The sequence below is a fragment of the Pelodiscus sinensis genome, chromosome 32, assembly GCF_052426305.1.
Source record: "Pelodiscus sinensis isolate ZL-2025 chromosome 32, ASM5242630v1, whole genome shotgun sequence".
Lineage (NCBI taxonomy): Eukaryota > Metazoa > Chordata > Testudines > Trionychidae > Pelodiscus > Pelodiscus sinensis.
Genome location: NC_143083.1, coordinates 12,691,178 through 12,710,361, shown reverse-complemented (window position 1 = coordinate 12,710,361; position 19,184 = coordinate 12,691,178). Strand labels below are relative to the sequence as shown.

Genomic DNA, 19,184 nt, shown 5'->3' with positions numbered 1-19,184 from the left:
CAGGTAACAGGCTTCTGGGCAAGGCTGGCCAGCCCCGGCCGCAGCGTGGAGACACTGGCACAGTGAACACCCGGGCTGTCTGGGCAGGAAAGGGTGTCGCGCAACCTGGTCCCAGCAGGCAGCTAAGCTAATTGGTCTAAGCTGCTCTTAATTGCATGAGTGCTGAAGCCTGCAGTAGGGAGCCAGGTATAAAAGCAGCCCTGGCAAAGCTGGGATGCAGGTGCATTGAGGGGCGGGGGTGGGAGGGAAATCGAGGCAGGGCTCTTTACAGAGAGGAAGCTAAAGTAGCTAAATATCAGCTTGGCTCAGGAGGCCTTTGTAAGCAGCAATTAACAATTCTGCTTCTTAATTGCATGTTTGCAGCCCTCTCTTCTCCTCCGAAGCACACGCTGGAAACCCTAGGGCTCTGCTTTGCCATGGGTGGGAATAAAAGCGTCTCCTGTAAGAGAGCAGAGCAGGTGTCTTCTCCGGCGTGGGCTGTCTGCACGCAGAACGGCAGAGGCCTCTGACCCAGGGCGCCGGGGGTCTGAGACGGGGCTCCAGGCAACTGTAGGGGCTGATGTGCTCCAGGCAGCGCTAAGGGCTGGGGGTCAGAGCAGCATGCTCCAGGCAGTGCCAGGGGCTGGTGCGTGCCAGGCAGTGCTAAGAGCTGAGGGCCAGTGCAGCATGCTCCAGGCATCGTTTTCAGATCCCTCTGTTCCCCCGGCCAAGTTGAAAGCTGTGTTCTTCTCCCCTGCAGAATCCCCTTGTCCTACACATCTGAGCCTCTTTCTGTGCATGGCTCTGCCAGGAAATATTCAGTGCCCCACCCTCCCTCCCGGTGCCCCTGCATCACAGAGCCAGATGCTCCTGGGAGCTCACAGGCAGGGCTGGTGCGGGCACGGGGAAAGGCTGAGTGGAGTCATTGGAGCACAGGTCTGGGGGCCAGGAACGCTTGCATTCTAATCCCACTACTGACACCAGCTTCACCCGGGGGCCAGGCAGGCGGGACTCTGGAAGCTGGGGAGGAGTTCATTCATTTCTGTCCTGTGCTCTAGGGCACATGGACTAACAGTCAGCCCCCCAAAGCCACCAGGCTCCCTCTGCGCACCCTCCATGCTCCCCTCCGAGTTGTCCTGTGCTCTGGCCTCTCTTTCTGCTGCCGTCCATCTAGGAAGGGATCCCGGTGAGGAGCGACCGGAGTGCTATGCTGGTAGAGGAGGGGCTTGGACTGGCTGCATAAATTGCTTTCAAAGAGACGGGAGAAGAGGGAAGCAAGATAGGCTGCGCTCCCTCCAGGGATAAAACCCGGCATCGATACATCTAATTATGTAAAGCCATAAACTGCTTTTATCCCCTCCATAAATGACCAGGTAGTGAATTGAATCACTTGTTGTGGGCATTTGTTGAAGCAGTTTATCCCTTTGGAGAGGGGCTGATTTATAGACTGAACGAGAGGACGAAAGGCATTGTGAGAAGCGTGGGCAACGCAGACACTCCCAGGCAACTGTCGTTATTAAAATGTTATTTACGTTTTATTTCTAGTGCGGTAGCACCAGGGAGCCTCAGTCCTGCACCAGGAGCCTGCTGCGCTAGGCACTGTACGTTATGATTATGCTTTTATTGAGGGAACCGGCAGGCAGACAGCAGCCGGGTTCAGCCTGGGAATTGGTGACGTCCACATGATTCCAGTGCGGCCTCGTCTATTCAAGGCCCTATCCTGGGGATGCGATGTCCGCTCCTGCCTGTCGAAAGAGCCGGTTCCGGACATCAACTTCACGGAGCCTGATGCTCCTGGGAGCTCACACACTGGGGAGTGCATAGGAAAAGGGTGAGCCGAGTCATCGGCGCACAGGCCTGGGAGCCAGGAATGCTGGCGTCCTAATCCCACTACTGACACCAGCAGTGTGATTCTGTAAACTGGGGGTGAGAGCATTCCTTTCTGTGCTGTACTCTATGGCACACAGAATACCAGCCAGCCCCGCAGAGTTACCGGGCCACCGCGTGAGGAGGTGCCCAATTCCAGCCAGCATAAGCAGCCACCATGACACCGTCTGGGCTAAAATTGTTCCCCCTCCCCACACCCTTACCGACCTCTGCTAGCCAGAAGCCAGCTAATCCACCACCAAGCAGCAGGAGCAGGGGTGTCTAGGGCTGTAAATCTCCTCTAATTCTCCTTGTTAAAGAGCACTCAATCCCACAGGTGGGATGCTCTCATAACGATGCCGACGTGGGAGACTTAGGGCAATAAGTGATCCCCCCCCATTTCATCTGCTCTCTACGTCGCCTAATACCCAGCGAACCCCACTTTGCAACCCTATTAACACTCTGCGCTCCTCGTTGCTCACTGCAGCAGGCAGCGGGCAGCTGGGTTTTTACAGAGCAGGTCATGCGGGAGGTGGGATGTTTTATTCATCTCTCGTTTCCGTTTCTTCCTACTCTCCTGTTCTGACACCTGAGAGATCCCTGGGAGCCTGGGCGGGTGGAACATGGAGTCTCTCACCTTGGGGTCACTGGTTTGAAGCCAGCACCAGATCGGTTGTGACGTGCTCTGGTGGAAGGTGTTTGGCAGATCTCAGCCTGTATTCCTTGGGCAGCCACTCAGAAGAGAGTCTAATGCTGCCCAGCTGATTAGCAGAGAGCCCACAGTTAGGTTTGTGATTTTCCTTGTGGTGCACATTCACACACACCATGGTGCACAGAACAAAATTTATTCCACACATGGATGGAAAAGAGAGCGGGAACATTGTCAGCCCCATGATCCCCAGCAACCCTATGAGAACAAAGCAGGCGGAAGAGCCAGAGGACCGGGTATCGGTGGCAGGGGGTTGGGAAGACACCCCCAGGCGACAAGGTTAAAGCTCCTCAAGCGTAGGGTGTCGGTGAATGCACAGCTGGCCTCACATCAAGGATTTGCAGGATGAACCCCAAACCAAGGCCTTAGTGCAGAGCCCCATAGCAAGGAACGTGCCTTGGGCTCCACCCCACAGTCCCCACATCCAGGCCGTCTGTCCCCAACCTCACCGCTGCTTCCTCTAGAATGTTCCAAAGCTCGGATTTTATCTCTTTGGCTCTCCATGATTCGAACTCTCCACAGGCCCCTCACCATCTCCTCAGGCCTTGGTCACTGCCCCTTCCGCACTGGCCCCTCCAATCCCGGCGCCACCTTCCCCCTCCAGTGGGGCTCCCACTCCTGCCTGCTGCAGCCAACTCCGGCACCTCGCCCTCGCCTTGATGGCCCTACTCTGCCGACCCACCTCCGGGTCTCAACCAGCTTCCTCCACAGCCAGCTCCATGTCCACACCTCCTTTGTGGCTCCCCACAGGGACCCAGCCACGGGCTGACGGTGGGCAGAGGGGCGGGGAGAGCTGCTATGAAGCCAAGCCCGGGGGGTCTGATGCCGGCGGCTCCTGCCCTGGGCTGAAGCAGTCGTGGGCTGAGGCATCGAGCTGTGCAGGGCAGGGGCCGTGTCCCCCCTGTGCTGTTTGTGCCACGGGTGCCCTGGCACGTCCCGTGGACTCCGAGTCACTTCCCCAGAGCTGAGTCCTGCCTGCAGCCTGGCCCTGGGTGTTCAGGTGACTGGGGGAGGGGGGTCTTTAAGCCTGCATGGCTCCAGAGCGGGGCCCCTCTGGAAGATTTCACTCCCCCCCCAGGTCCGGCCCTAGGCCAGCCAGCAGCGCGCTGCTGGTTCCCTCCGCAAGCCGGGTGGGCGCTGGCTTCACTTCAGGGCTCCCTGCATGTTCTTGGCCTCTCGGTAAGTGCAGATTCAGCAGCCGCAGCAGAGCCACAAATAACTGGAGGACACGTGCCTGGCGGGGCGAGGGCGCTGGGCGGAGCGGCCGGTGCGGGGCCTTCGCCCCCCAGATCCTGGCCGCCAAGCTCGGAGAAAGGCAGGGAGCAGGAAAGAGGGGCCCAGGTGCCGCCAGGGAAAAGGCAAACGGTGGGCGGGGGACGGGGGCGTTTCTTTTGCCGAACTGCCCCTTGTCTCAGGGCTCCTTGTGTCCTTGCTCGGTGCACGGCCCCTCCCCACCCCCGCCCGCAGCCCCTGCCCCGGGAGGCCTGCAATCACACGCAGCGCTCGGACTCGCTCCCGCTTTGCCGGCTGCGTTTCTGTTTCCTTCCTCTAAGGGAGTCAAAATGGGGCACACGCCTCAGCAGCCGCAGGGGAGGCCTCGTGAGAGCAGTCAGGGCAAGGAGAGGGGCACCTTGCACCAGCGGCTCCTGGCTCCTTGCACTAGGCACACGAGGGGGCACGATGGTGCACGAGGACCCAGCCTCTCCCTTCCCCTCCCTCGGATTAGGCCTGGCAGCATCTGGTCCAGCCCCTCTGCTCTCGGACACTGCAGCCAACGCCCCCGCCCCCAGGTCAGAGCCTTCCCGGTGCAGCTCCGCGGCTGGCGGCTCGGCGCTGGCTCACGGCAGCAGGATGAGATCTCCCCGGGGCAGAGCAAACCGCAGCCACCGAGCAAGGCTGGGCAATTAGATTTTAGGGACCAGCAGCGCCCCGTTCTGGGAAAGGAGATGCGGGGGGGGGGGGCCTGGAGTGATGCTAATGACACGGGATGGGGGAGACCCCTTCCAACGGCTGCATTTCTGCCAGTGCAGCCAATGGAGTGGGACCTTTTTAAGTGTGTGGGGGTTGAAATCCAGTCCCCTACTCCTGTCCACCCCCTACCCAGCTGAGGCCGGCACCAGAACGGCCAGGGGGGCGGCACCATGCACCAGCAGCTCCTGGCTCCTCGCACTAGGCACACGAGGGAGCACGAGCGTTGCAAGAAACGGGATGAGGTTCAACACAGACAAGGGCAGAGTCCCGGTTCCGGGTTGGGGACCGCCTGGCTAGGCAGCCGCTCGGCACAACAGGGCCTGGCCGGCAGATCTAGAAAAGTGCAGGGCCGGCCCACAACATTTTTGCATTTGAGGCGGGGAGCTCAAAGGACGCCCCCATACCCCCTCGCTTGGGCCAAAACTGTGAAAGGTCTGAATTCGGCCTCCTTCTTCTCCTCCTCCTCTCGTGGCCCTGCTCCGCTACCTACCCCAACGAAGGTTAGTCTATGAGGTGCCACAGGACTCCTCGCCGCTACCCCAGTAAAGGAGAACTAACAGCAGCAGACACAATTTTCTACACCCTGGTCGCGCCGCCCCACAGTCTGGCACCGGAGGCAGCTGCCTCAGTTTGCCTCATGCTAAGGCCGGCCCTGGAGAAGTGATGATTCCCCTTTATTCAGCACGGGGGAGGCCACAGCTGGAGTGTTGGGCCCCCTGCGACAGAACAGATGTGGGCACATTGGAGAGGGTCCAGCGAGGGGGCGACAAAAATGATTCCATGAGCTACGAGGAGAGGCTGAGGGATTTGGGCTCAGTTTACAGAAGAGAAGAGGGAGGGGGGATTTGAGAGCAGCCTTGAACTCCCTGAAGGGGGGTTCCCAAGAGGCTGGCGAGAGGCTGTTCTCAGTGGGGGCCGGTGGCAGAACGAGGAGCAATGGGCTCAAGTTGCAGTGGGGGAGGTCTAGGTGGGATATTAGGAAAAACGATTTCCCTAGGCGGGTGGGGAAGCGCTGGGCTGGGTTCCCGAGGGAGGGGGTGGAATCTCCGTCCCTAGTGGTTTTTAAGTCCCGGCTTGACAAAGCCCTGGCTGGGCTGATGGAGTTGGGGGTTGGTCCTGCTTTGGGCCGGGGGCTGGACTCGGTGCCTCCTGAGATCTGCCCTCCCTGCGATTCTGTGAGTCTATGACTGCAGCTTCCCCCGCCGGTGGGCCCGGAGCCAACATCTCCCCCTGGGGCTGCTGCTGGTCGCCGTACGGGACGTTCCATTCTGCCCCTTGGATAGTGATGCTGAGCCTGGTGTCGCTGGACCCGGCCCGAGCCCCGCCTAAGCCAGGGAACGCTCTGATTGCTCATTACCAGCCGTCGCTGCCGATTAGCGCCAGCGCCGAGCTTGTTATTGGCTAATTATCGCGGGCGATTTGTCACCGGTCGTTAGCTGCTGTTTTGTGAGCCGGGATCGTTAATACCGATTCTCTCCCGAAGTCCCCTCCTCGCTGGATACACACGTGACGGCCAAGGGAGTCAATAGTGGGGCTGTGTTGCCATGGCAGCCCTGCGCACATGTGTGTTTGCAAGTCATTGAGTGAAGCAGCTGGTGAAAGGGGATGGGGAGCAGGGTTCCCTAAAAGCCATGGTGTGGGCGGCAGCCCAGGGGAGATTTAGGGGCTGCCCAGCTGACTGGCAGGGCACCCACCACCTCCCACAGCCAGCAGCCTGTGTTTCTAGGGGTGGTGCACATCTGCACACACCTTGGTGCACAGAATAAAATTTATTCCACATGCGGATGGAAAATGAGAGGGGTCATTGACGGGGAGTGGAGGCTGTCGAGAGCAGAGAGGGCCTCACCCCCAGGAAAGGGAGGGATACAGCTCCTCGCTCACCTGGCCCCATGGCTTGCTAGGCCAACTCCTGCTTCTAGGGGTGACGGAGCTGTAAAAAATACGGCGGGAGGAAGCCAGAGCTCAACTTGCCACAAATCCCGGCCGCTTCCCAAAGCGAGGGGCCAGCGCTCAGCCGAGTGGGGTGTGGTACTGGGGTACTTTGAAGGCCACATATGGGGCCAGGAGTGCTGGGTTGCATGCACAGCTTGGGCCGCCGTCAGCAGGAGACAGGCAGAATTCTGCAAAGCTTTGTTAAGTATTTTCAGGGCCGCTGGGTGGCCTCTGAGAGCCTCCCGGAGCACCAAGGCACTCGGAAAGGGGCAGAACGAAGCAGCGAAAAGCCCCACGGAGCTGAAACTCTCTGGAGATGCGGGACACCACTGGAGAAGGCTCCCCTGCCCCTCTGTGCAAGCCATGGGCCGCAGCGCCCTCGGGGTGCCGAAGCCCTGGATGCATTGAAGGGTTTTCAAGCAGACTGTGGAACGGGAGGGGCGCTGCCCCTTGACCGGTGTTTTTACAGAGGGGACCAAAAAACTGAGGAGCTGTAGAAGAGTTTGGGTCTAATCTAAGGCTGAAGAACCAGGCTTGGGGGCTACTGGAGTCCGGGATAAGACACTGGATCGTTCTGGACAATCCGGAGCCCCAGAATGAGCCATCGGAATTGGCCAGAATGTGGACGTTACACAGTCCAGACCAAAGCTTGTGGTAGGTGGACAGTGCTCTGAGACTGGGGACATGAGACAGAAGCAGAGCACACGAGGAAGCGGCCATGAGAGGTCATCGAGTCCAGTCCCCTGCCCTCACGGCAGGACCAAGCCCCAGCTACACCATCCCGGAGGGTATGTCTACACTACCCCACTAGTTCGAACTAGCGGGGTAATGTAGGCATACCGCACTTGCAAATGAAGCCCAGGTCCCATATGAGGAGAGGTTAAAGCGACTGGGACTTTTCAGTTTAGAAAAGAGGAGACCAAGGGGGGATATGATAGAGGTCTATAAAATCATGAGTGGTGTGGAGAGGGCGGATAAAGAAAAGTTATTTATTAGTTCCCTAAATAGAAGAACTAGAGGACACCAAATGAAGTTAATGGGGAGCAGGTTTAAAACTAATAAAAGAAAGTTCTTTTTCACGCAGCGTGTAGTCAACCTGTGGAACTCCTTGCCAGAGGAGGCTGTGAAGGCTAGGACTAGAACAGAGTTTACAGAGAAGCTAGATAATTTCCTGGAGGTTAGGTCCATAAAAGGCTACTAGCCAGGGGATAGAAATGGTGTCCCTGGCCTCTGTTTGTCAGAGGCTGGAGAGGGATGGCAGGAGACAAATCGCTTGATCATTGTCTTCGGTCCACCCTCTCTGGGGCACCTGGTGCTGGCCACTGTCGGCAGACAGGCTACTGGGCTAGATGGACCTTTGGTCTGACCCAGTACGGCCGTTCTTATGTTCCTATGTTCTTATGAGGCGTAGCGCCACCCGAGAGCAGGCCCAGCGGGCATTGGTGGAAAAACGGGGACTATTTCACCCCAGGACAAACTCTGCAAGAAGGCAACAGCTCCCATTGCAGCCAGGGGAACGGTCTGCAAGGGGAGGCCGAGGCCGGGAGGTTTCCCACGCTGGGTGCCCACGCAGGTGCCCTTGGCCACCCATTGGTGAGCATCCGTTTGGGAGACGCTTTCCACGCTTTTGGCAGTGGAGCAAAGACACGAGCTCGGCACAAATGCCGCATAGAGGGAGGTCGGGGGGACCTGACGCCGTAGGCAGCTCTCGGGAGAGCCAGGGCGCCTGGGGCGAAAGCCGAATAAATGACACCGTCAAGCTCAGGTCCCAGAAGGAATTCCGAGGCCTTTCCCAGCTGGCTTACCCCCAACCACAAGGGTGGGGATCCAAGGGTATGTCTACACTAGAAAGTTAGTTCGAACTAACGGACGTTAGTTCGAACTAACTTTCCTATGCGCTACACTAGCGCTCCGCTAGTTCGAATTTGAATCGAACTAGCGGAGCGCTTAGTTCGAACTAGGTAAACCTCATTTTACGAGGACTAACGCCTAGTTCGAACTAGCTAGTTCGAACTAAGGGCTGTGTAGCCCTTTAGTTCGAACTAGTGGGAGGCTAGCCCTCCCCAGGTTTCCCTGGTGGCCACTCTGGCCAACACCAGGGAAACTCTATGCCCCCCTCCCGGCCCCGGACCCCTTAAAGGGGCACGGGCTGGCTACGGTGCCCGTGCCAGGTGCAAGCCTGCCAGCACCCAGCTAGCAGACCCTGCACCTGGCACGGCACAGAGCCACCCACCCGATGCCCCCCAGCCCACCCCCTCTTGCCGGGACCAGGCTGGCGGCTCCCGGGAGCTTGCCCTGGACCGCAAGAGGCGGGCACCTTCCTGGGCTAGTGCGGACATCGTGGACCTCGTCCACGATCTCCGCACTAGGCACAGGAAAGTGGCTGTCTAGGGCAGGAGAGCTGCCAGCCTGGCCACCCAGGACCAGGTGTGCATGAAAATCAAGGGGGTCCACTGAGACCCCCGACACTGAGCCCTGAGCTTACAATGGCCGTCCTGGGTCAGACCAAAGGTCCATCTAGCCCAGTAGCCTGTCTGCCAACAGCGGCCAACCCTAGGGACCCTGGAGGGGATGGACCGAAGACAATGACCAAGCCATTTGTCTCGTGCCATCCCTCTCCAGCCTTCCACAAACTTTGGGCAGGGACACCACTCCTACCCTCTGGCTAATAGGACTCCATGGACCCAACCTCCATCACTTTATCTCACTTCCCTTTAAACTCTGTTCTAGTTGTAGCCTTCACAGCCTCCTGCAGCAAGGAGTTCCACAGGTTAACTATTTGCTTTGTCAAGAAGAACAACTTTCTCTTACTAGTTTCAAGCCTGCTACCCATTCCTTTCCTTTGGTGTCCTCTAGTCCTTCTTTATGGGAACTCAGGAAGAACTTTTCTGAATGCACCCTCTCCACCCAACCCCTGCTTTTAGAGACCTCTATCCTGTCCCCCCTCCATCTCCTCTTTTCTAAGCTGAACAGTCCCAGTCTCTGTAGCCTTTCTTCATCTGGGACCTGTTCCCAACCCCTGATCATGTTAGTTGCCCTCCCCTCTCCCAGCCTTTCTCTTCCCCTCTCCCACCTCCTTTTCCCAGTGTCCCCCAGTTTTTTTCAATAAAGACAGAGTCAATGTTGGAAGAAACGTTATCTTTATTTTGTACATCAATAAGAAGAGGGGCTAGGGAAGGGTAAGTGGAAGGAGGTGAGGGAGGAATGGGGTACGAGCCCCCGATGGGGAGGACTGGGCTGGCTCTGCGGGCTTCTGGGGGTGGAAGCTCTCCTGCAGCCCCCCAATTACTCCCTCTCCCCAGATGGCAGCCTGCGGCAAGTGCAGCCGGGCTGATGGCCGAGTGGTGTGATGTGCCCAGTGTGGGCAATCCAAGCCAGAACTTCTTTGGAAGCGGGGCACCCCTTAGAACTGTGTGTCCGGGGTGGGGGTCGGGACCCTTTAAGCGCAGCCCTCGGCTAGCCTGAGACAGCATCTCCATGCTCTAAGTCCTCCTTTTATGCCCTGCCGGCACTGCTTCCGGCCATCATTAAGCCCTGTTCAGAGTCCACTCAATGTGGACTTACTAGTTCGAACTAGCAAAACGCTAGTTCGAACTAGTTTTTAGTTCTAGATGCGTTAGTTCGAACTAGCTTAGTTCGAATTAACTAATTCGAACTAAGTTAGTTCGAACTAGCGCTGTAGTGTAGACGTACCCCCAGTGTCCTTGTCCCGACGAAGGGTGGAGAGAAAATCAACCTCCTGCGGACTTGGGGCTGCAGCTCTTGGCCTCTGAGAAACTGACCAGAGGCCCCAGACTTGTGCCCCGCGGAGGGAACTGGCACAGGCCGCTTCCAGCCGCATGGTCCACACAGGAGGCCAGCAGCTTCTGCGTCCCAGCCACCAGCAATGCGCTGAGATTGAGACGGTGGCTTTGGCCTGCGTCCTGGGGCATAGGAAGTTTCATGGTGGTATTGATGGGAGGCCAGCACGGGCTGCCAGTGGCCCTAAGCCACTGCCTGCGCTTGCCAAGAGGGGCTGGCAAACGCCTCCCTCCACCCCCCTGAGAACACAGATCTGTTGTGAGCTTTGCACATTGTACACAAGGCTGGGAGAGAGCTGGGATTACCGAGGCCTTTCTGGGATTGCCAGGCTGGCTGGGCTAGTCTATTCCCAGCCCCTGGCATGACGCCCAACCCACGCTGGAGGCTTGGAGGCAGCCCGGTGGGGCTTAGAATATTTGTCTTAAAGAGGGGAGCCCGGAACAGCTGCTCTGCGGGATTCTCTGGAGCTCCAAGGACTTGTCTTAGGAGCGGGGTGAGCTCGAGCCAGGAATGGTTTTGGAGGGGTGGGAGAAAGGGGAAAACCAGCAAGAGAGCAGCTGGCAGCTCCCCCCGCATACTTCAAAGTGCTGCCGTGAGCGAGGTGCGGCCGTAGCGGCCGGGGGCAATTATAAAGAGGTTGCCCATCGCTGGGGGTGGAGCAGAGAGGCTGCAGCTGGCTCTGGAAAAGGGGGCTCGCAGCAAGGGGCGAGGCTGGAGTTGTGTGGTCAGAGGGGTGCCAGGGACAGAGCCGGATGGGAGAGGAAAGTCAGCTGTGGGGATGGCAGGGCTCGCCGCAAACAGGACAGTAAGAGGAAAGGCAGAATTAGAAGGCAAGCAAAGAGAAGATGAGCGTAGTTAAACAAAAGCCAAACAAAGGGCGAGTCTGTAGCTCTGTAGTAGATACATGTGAGCAGAGCTCGTCTGGCATTGCAGGCCGTGCACTTCATGTTAGGAGACTTGTGTTCATTGCTGTGCCCTGCCACAGACTTCCCATGGAACCTTGGTCAAGTCACTTGCACAGTCTGTGCCCCGATCCCATGTCTTTTCAATCACTATTATAGTATGTACCTGCTTCACAGGGCTGGGGAATGATGAATACATTCAATAGGGGAGCTGCCCAGTTCCATATAGACAAACACCACTCGCAAAGGGTGAGAAAAGTCAAGCAAGAATGACATGGGCTGTCATAAAAGAGAAGCCGTAATGAAAGGGAAAGAGACTTCGGAAACAAGGAGGCGGCGAGCTGGAGTGAAGATAAGGAAACAGGACAGACTAACACAGAAGTTCTGGGATGCATCCGAAGGTATCCCAGGGGTAGGGACAGGGACAGAGACATTCCCAGAGGGAAAAAGGGATGGGAAGGCAGAAAGAAGCCAAGGGTTAGCCGTTCAGTCAGAAAACCAACACATCAGATCAAGGAATCGCTGTCTTTGTTTCAGCTGGAACCGATCGAAGTGAGGTTTAAGATCTGGGGCCTCGCGTTTGCGAATTCCAAACTCCGTTACTGCATAAATGTTCCTGGTTACCTAGAAAGTGAGTTTAACTAAGAAAGCAGCAGAGGATGGACACCAGGTCAAAAGCGAAGTGGCTAGCAGTTACTATACAATAGATCAGCCTAATTAATTTGCAGTCATTTATGGTATAAACCGCACTCGCAGCTCTTGCTAAAACAGCTCATTTTGATTTCACTGGGATTATTCCCGGTTTCATTGATTTATACTTTACCCCCAGCTGGCTGAAAGAATGTAATTTGGCCTCCGGGATTTTCTCTGCTGCTTCTCACTGCAGAGATTCAGAAGAAAACCTCCCCTCCCCTTCGTCCCCCTATAATTGGGCCAGTTCTTCTGTCCCAGCCCAGCGAGGTGTGCTCTGCAGGAGGTGGGATTTCTTTTCCAAGCCCCAGCATGGGGACAGCTAAGGGGTTGCAAAAGAAGATGCTAAAGGACACATGAAGGTCATTTAGCCATGGAAGAATGTACACAAAGGGCCAGAGGTATTTTCTACTGGCCACAGCCGGGTTCAGGAAGCTGCTGGAGCGGATTGCCTGGTCTAAAAAAAATATAGGAAACGTCAAGAGCCCATATTGGTGGTACAGGACGAATTGCCCCCCTGGAGCAAAGTCGGCCTAGATTTATTTACTATGCTGGCTGACTGGCGGGGGGGGGGGGGGGTGTTGCACTCCTCCCAGACAATTAATGTCCCTTCCCTGAGACAGCCTCACTAGAAGAGACTCCGGTGACAGGTAACCGCTCGTTTCCGTTCTCATCAGTCCAACGGGTCGGTTGAAAATTGCCTCAGGACAATACAAGCGTCTACTGAAAGCGGCTGCCGTGCCAGGCTGATCCCCAGCGAGCCGGGCTGTCTCCCCGGCAGGCCCCCGGAAAGGTCGGAGGGTCGCCTGCCGAGGTCCTGTTCAGCGGAACGCTGGCACCCGGAGAGCAGGCGCCGCTCGGAGCCGGGGCCAAGCATCTCCGGGCCAGACAAGGCAAACCACAAATCTGCGTGTGGGGACGATGGTGCTAAACAGTGGAGGGGGTCACACCTGGCCCCCAGGTCGCCCCCTCCCCAGTCAGATACATCCTCCGGGGGGATGGGCAGCAGCATCTCCGGAGGGATACAGGCCCTACCCCACCTCACAGGCAGAGGGAATACAGGCTCTTCCCGCACTCCCGCAGGCGGAGGGATACAGGCCCTACCCCACCTCACAGGCGGAGGGATACAGGCTCTTCCCGCACTCCCGCAGGCGGAGGGATACAGGCTCTTCCCGCACTCCCGCAGGCGGAGGGATACAGACTCTCCCCCACCTCACAGGCGGAGGGATACAGGCTCTTCCCGCACTCCCGCAGGCGTAGGGATACCGAGCACCACAGTGGGGAAAACAATACAGCTCCCTCCCCTCCCCCACGCATGATGGGATATGGGGCCTCCTGTGGGCAGAGAGCAGCCAGCCCCCCCAGGACAGCTGCCACGATCCAGGCCCAGCATTGGGCTGAGTGATGTGGTGGTTCAGAGTCACACTTGACAGGGCGTGGGGGTGAGTCTGATGGGGCCCGTGTGCTGCCAGGACAGCCGTGTCTGCACTGCCAGCCACGTGCCCCCTGCCGTGAGGCCTTGGAGTTTTACAAACCTGTCCCTGTTTCACACAGGGGGAAACTGAGGCACCAAGAGGTGCAGCGACCAACCCAAGGTCACCCAGGGAGTCGGTGGCAGGGCTGGGAATGGAACCAGGAGTCCTGGTCCCCAGGCAATCCCGGTGCACAGCTGCTCCTGCCAGGGGCTGCGTTGTACTGGGCGGAGGGGAGCCCCTGAGGCCTCCCGGGCTTCCTTGAGAGAGGGGTTCCCAACTTGCCCCGCCCGCTTCAGGGATGGGAGCTCCCTCCCCAGCGACCCCCTTGGCGCCCGCTCCCCCGGCCTGGCGTCACTTACCCAGCCCAGAGACGGGCAGCAGGGACAGCCCGAGCAGGAACCAGCAGCTGGCATCACCCATCACATTTACCATCCTTGACCTGCGGGAAAAGAGAGAGTTTTCGGAAGACAAATTCTCCCCTCATCGGGCCCCGGGGCACCCGGCCTCCTGGACGCAGCCCGGCCCCGAAGTGGCCTGCAGGGCCAGATCGTCTGCACATAGGGAGATGACTTAACCCGGCACGGAGTTCGCCCGCCTCTGGGTGGGAAGACGCCTCTGGAGCCGGGTGTGGGGAGAGGTGGCTGGATGGGGCTGTGAGAGCAGCCCAGGGGGAGGGTCGGCCAGGAGGAGCCGTGGGGCCAGGGAGCCGCCTGCCAATGGAGCACGTGGGTGCTACCCTCCATCCGTACTGCTCTAGAACCACTAACGGGCTAAAACCCGGGTGCTGTGGATATTTCGTGTTCGCCCTGCAGCCCCACCGGTAGGCGCCCATGAAAAGAGCAGGGTGGGGCAGGTGCAGGAGTGGTGGGTTCAAATCCCAGCTCTGCTACAGCCTCCCCAGGTGACCTTGGGCCTGTCCCTGCATCCTGGTCAAGGGGATCACGGGCCTGTACCTCTGTGGGGCAGGGCTGTCTCACAGCGTCTGTGCCATACCCGGCACAGCAAAAGTCTCTGTCCTGCTGGGTTCCCTCGTGTGGCTGAGGGGGTGATCCTGGGGCTTTGTGATGCCTAATCGGCCTTATGGACTCACCAGGGCCAGATCCTGGTGTCCCGCCCTGTGCAGAGCAAAGTAATCCATGCACTTGTGCGGCCGCCCAGCCGATTAGCAGAGCACCCACAGCGAGGGTTTAGTGTTTCTACAGGTATGGTGCACATCCAGCCATGCCTTGGGTGCACAAAAATTTATTCCGCACACAGAACAAATTAAAGGGAACCTTTCCTGGCAGGCTCCCTCACTGAGCTCCTTGCTGGAGTGAGTGAGCATTGCTACAGCATGCCAGCTCCCAACACATACATAGCCCCATGGCTGGATACCGGGGGCGGGGGGAGGGCTATAGGTCAGGACTGAAGGGACCGGCAGAGCTGTGCCCAGCCTCCAGCCAGTGCCCACTGGAGCGCCCGTGCCCGAGCATTACCATTCAGCACTGGACTCCTGCTGGGGCCGCGCGTGCTTCACAAAGACGGCAACGCCACTTGCTTAAAATCTCCCATTAATCTGTTTTACTGCAGCGCCAATTATTATTTTCTAAATCATTTGCTCTCCAATCTAGGAGAGGAAGCTCAGACAAATCATTCTCCCATCACAGCATGCGGGGACGCAGCTGCCGCCTGCTTTGACAGCCTCCTTTGGCCTCGGCGCGCCTTGCTGCTCTTTGTTCCAGGTACAAAACGCCGCCATCGTAACCAGACCGCCGCCCTCCGCTGCCTGCTCTCCCCACTTCCCCGCACAATGGCCAGCAGGGGTCAGGGGGCCCGCCAGGAGCCAGATTGCTGGGCAGAGACCCTGGACTTGTAACTGCCCCTTTCGGGGGCTCTTGCCCCTGGCACTGGTGCTGTCGGAGATGGGATGCTGGGTCTGGCGTTGCTCCTGGACACTCGTGTAAATCTACTTGCTCTGGATTTACACCCGTGTCGCCACAAGCAGGGTGTGGCCCTGACTCGGCATTTACATGGGGGTCACCGAGATCAGACCCCAGCTGGGGTTTTCCTCCTCCTCTGGTGGTGCTTCCCCCTTTGCGGATCCTCCCTCCGGGTGGCTCTAGCCTTCAGTATTGGTTATGCGGATCTTCCAGCCCAAGAGTCGGCTCTGCCCATGGGAGGAACTGGCCTTTGTGCAGATCAACACTGTGACCTGTGTAGCTGGAGAATCCCTCCAGGCAATGCCCCACGATTCACAACCATATCCCATCCCCCTACCGCAGCCTCCCTTGGTGCTAACTGGGGATGGGGGCAAAGCAAATTGTGCAGAGGGCGTGGGCGGTGGGTGCAGATGGGGCTCCAGCCTCCAGCCACACCCCTAACCCCGCCTCCTTTGCCCAGGCCCCGCCTCCAGCACCACAGAGTGGGAAGAGGGCATGTGTCCCCAGCCTCCCTGGCCCCGGAGCACAGCAGGTGCTTTGTGGGCAGAGTGTGGGCGGGGCCATGTCTGGCGGTTTGGGAAGGCAACGCCTCCCCCTGCCTATGATACCTGCCATCCCTGGCAAAGGGGACAGGTGAGAGTCCATCGGGCCCCTGGAGGTGAGCTGGGGTCATGGTGCACCGGGTTAGTGCACCGGAGCCGACTTCGGTATTTAGGGTTTAACCGATAAAACACCCCAATCACCCGTGTTGCTCCATGTGTGGCCATCAGCCCTCCCCCGGTGCAGCCCGTGCACCCAGGTGCTGGGCCTGCTACCTGGCCTGTAGTGAAGAGCTCGGCCACACAGCGTGGCCATGGGCAGAGGGTCCGTGCGTGCCAGGGGCTGGGCAGACCTGGCGGGCGCATGAGAGTTTCCTGCTGCCGTGGGGTCAGGTGTGAACACAAAGCGAGCCCCCAAAAGCCTCCATTGATGGCCAGCGGCACGGAACTCAACAATTGCTCAGACTCCCCCCCACCAAACACTAGCGCCTGCTTGTGAGCAGCCCTGGGGGAAGATTATTGCACATGGATTCTCTCTGACAGCACCGGGCCCCGCTCAGGGGCTTGTATTCACTGCACTACGTCCAGTCCCCTGCCCGCACGGCAGGACCAAGCACCGTCTAGATCAGAGGTGCGCAACCCAAGGGGGGTCGGCTGCTTTTCCTGGCTTCCCGTGGTGGGGGTGGGAAGAGTGGCAGGAAAGTGGCCTGACACATTTTTGTTTTGCTCAACGAAATTCGGGGGTCTAGATCAGTGTTTCTCAACCAGTGGTAGGAGTCCACACAACTGAAATTAGGAGAAAACTGAATTTTCGTTTTAAATTTTACAGCGCTTTACTATTTTTCTACTTTTTACACCCAAACATTTCATCGCCCACCCAGCTACGAATAAGTTGTTTAAACAAATGTGTAGCAAAGATAGAAAAAATGTTGTGTCTGAAAACTGTAGATACTGGGGGTACTTCTATTTTTTTAAAGGTACTTTATAAAAAAAGGGTGAGAAACATTGATCTAGATCATCCCTGACAGGTGTCTGTCCAAGCTGCTCTTCAATCTCTCCAGTGATGGAGATTCCACAACCCCCCTGGGCAATTTATTCCAGTGCTTCACCACCCTGACAGTTGAGAAGTTTTTCCTAATGTCCAACTTAAACCTCCCTTGCTGCAATTTAACCCCATTGCTTCTTGTCCTGTCCTCAGAGGCCAAGGAGAACAATTTGTCTCCCTCTTCCCTGTAACACCCTTTTAGATACCTGAAAACCGCTCTCCTGTCCCCTCTCAGTCTTCTCTTTTCCCAACGAAACAAACCCAATTCCTTCAGCCTTCCTACAGGTCTAGGTCCTGTTCTCTAGACCTTTCATCATTTGTGTTGCTCTTCTCTGGACCCTCTCCAATTTCTCCCCATCTTTCCTGAAATGTGGGGACACAGAACTGGACACAAGACTAGAACTGAGCCTAATCAGCACAGAGCAGAGCGGCAGAATGACGTCTCATGTCCAACCTCAACCTCTCTTGCTGCAGTTTAAGCCCGTTGCTTCTTGTCCTGTCCTCAGAGGCCAAGGAGAACAATTTTTCTCCCTCCTCCTTGTAACACCCTTTTAGATACTTGAAAACAGCTCTCCTGTCCCCTCTCAGTCTTCTCTTCTCCAAACTAAACTAGCCCAGTGTGACGGCGCGTTGGGGTCCCCCGTCTCCTGCACCCCCGAAATGGCACAAACAGACTCCACCAGCCAGTAGAATATAGGTGGTTTATTGCTTCCCCAGTATACAGCACAGCACAGATGTCATCAGGTTACAGGGCAGGCCCAGGATGCCTCAGCCCCCCTTGATATGGGGCAGGGGTCTCGGCTTCTAAACCCCCTAGCCTGTTGCTGAAGCTGCCAGACAGAAACTAACTCACTCTCCTCCAGCCCTGCCCCCCAGCCAGGGCAGCATCCACCTTCCTTTGTTCCTCTCCATGGGGGATGGCTGGTCAGACAGGCTGAGACACCCTTTGCATAATGACTCATCCTGTTTTGCTGGGCCGTGGTACCAACTGTAGCCAGTGGGGGTTACCCCAGAGCCAGCAGCATAGAAACCAGCCAGGTACCCCCACTACGTCACACCCAGTTCTTTCAGTTTTCTCTCCTAGCTCATGTCTTCTAGACCTTTCATCATTTGTGTTGCTCTTCCCTGGACCCTCTCCAGTTTCCCTGCATACCACAGGACATACCACACTAATACCAACCCTGGTACCTTCCCTTGCAACAAACCCCGTTGCCAGCTTTGTCCACATATTCATTCTGCTGATACCATTATTGGACCTAACCAAGTGAGTTATAAGATCAAGAACACATATTCCTGCGCATCCAGAAATATAATCTATGCTATCATGTGCCGAAAGTGTCCGTCTGCTATGTACATTGGACAAACATCTCAGACACTTCGCCAAAGGATTAATGCCCACAAAACAGATATCAGACAAGATCACAAAGAGAAAACAGTTTCTTGCCATTTTAACCAGAAAGGACACTCTCTCAATGACTTAACCACCTACATTCTGCTACAAAGACCTTTTACATCTGCACTTGAAAGGGAATCCTCTGAACTGTCATTCATGTTAAAATTCGACACTTTCCAAAAAGGACTCAACAAACATTTGAACTATCTCACCCATTACCAAGATAGTTTCCCCAATTATCACCTCTAATACCATTAACTCACAAACATCCCACTCTCCCTACCTCTAATATCATCAATTCACAGACACTTACCTTCCTTCCTTCCCCCCCCCTCCCCCCCCGCATCCCCCTCCTGTTCTGAAATGTGATTTGTCCTTTTCATATTTGTTCATTTTTTTTAATTGTATCCTTTGGTATATATGGTTGTGACTACTTTCTTCCACTATTTGATCTGAGGAAGTGGGTCTGGCCCACGAAAGCTCATCACCTAATAAACCATCTTGTTAGTCTTTAAAGTGCTACATTGTCCTGCATTTTGCTTCAGTTTCCCTGCAGTTTTCCATCTTTCTTATTGGGAGTGGATGTCACTAGTGCAGCGGCCACATTGTGTCTGGGAGGCGTCCACTCGGCCCCCGCAAGCTGCTGGCAACTCCTGGCGTGGCCCCCGGCCTCCCGCCGATCACTCTGGCATGGGAGAAGCCCTGCACCGCCCGGCGGCCGCATGGGCCAGGTTCACGGAGCTGCTGGAGGCCCCCGACAGATGGAAGAGGAGGAACCAGTGAGCACCATGGCCCGTGGCCCGTCCAAAGCTTGCCTGGCGCCCCTCCATTGAGGAGGCCTGTGGCCTGCCGTTTGTCTGGTCTCCCCGCTCTGCAGCCACGGGGCAAGAGCGACCCTCCCTGCTCCCAAAGAGCACCATTGTTCAAAGGAGTGAGGGGAAACTGAGGCCCCAGGTGGGAACG

General features: G+C 57.1%; 1 protein-coding gene across 3 annotated transcripts in view; it reads right to left on the bottom strand.

The window, feature by feature from the left end:
* Positions 1–19,184, bottom strand: part of NCAN (neurocan) — an 82,076-nt gene that overhangs the window by 38,806 nt on the left and 24,086 nt on the right. For all 3 annotated transcript variants that reach the window (XM_075902829.2, XM_075902827.2, XM_075902828.2), the window contains exon 2: positions 13,685–13,764. In XM_075902829.2, coding sequence (XP_075758944.2) covers positions 13,685–13,757 — 73 coding nt within the window. In that variant the 5' untranslated portion in view covers positions 13,758–13,764. The remainder of the gene's footprint in view (positions 1–13,684; positions 13,765–19,184) is intronic.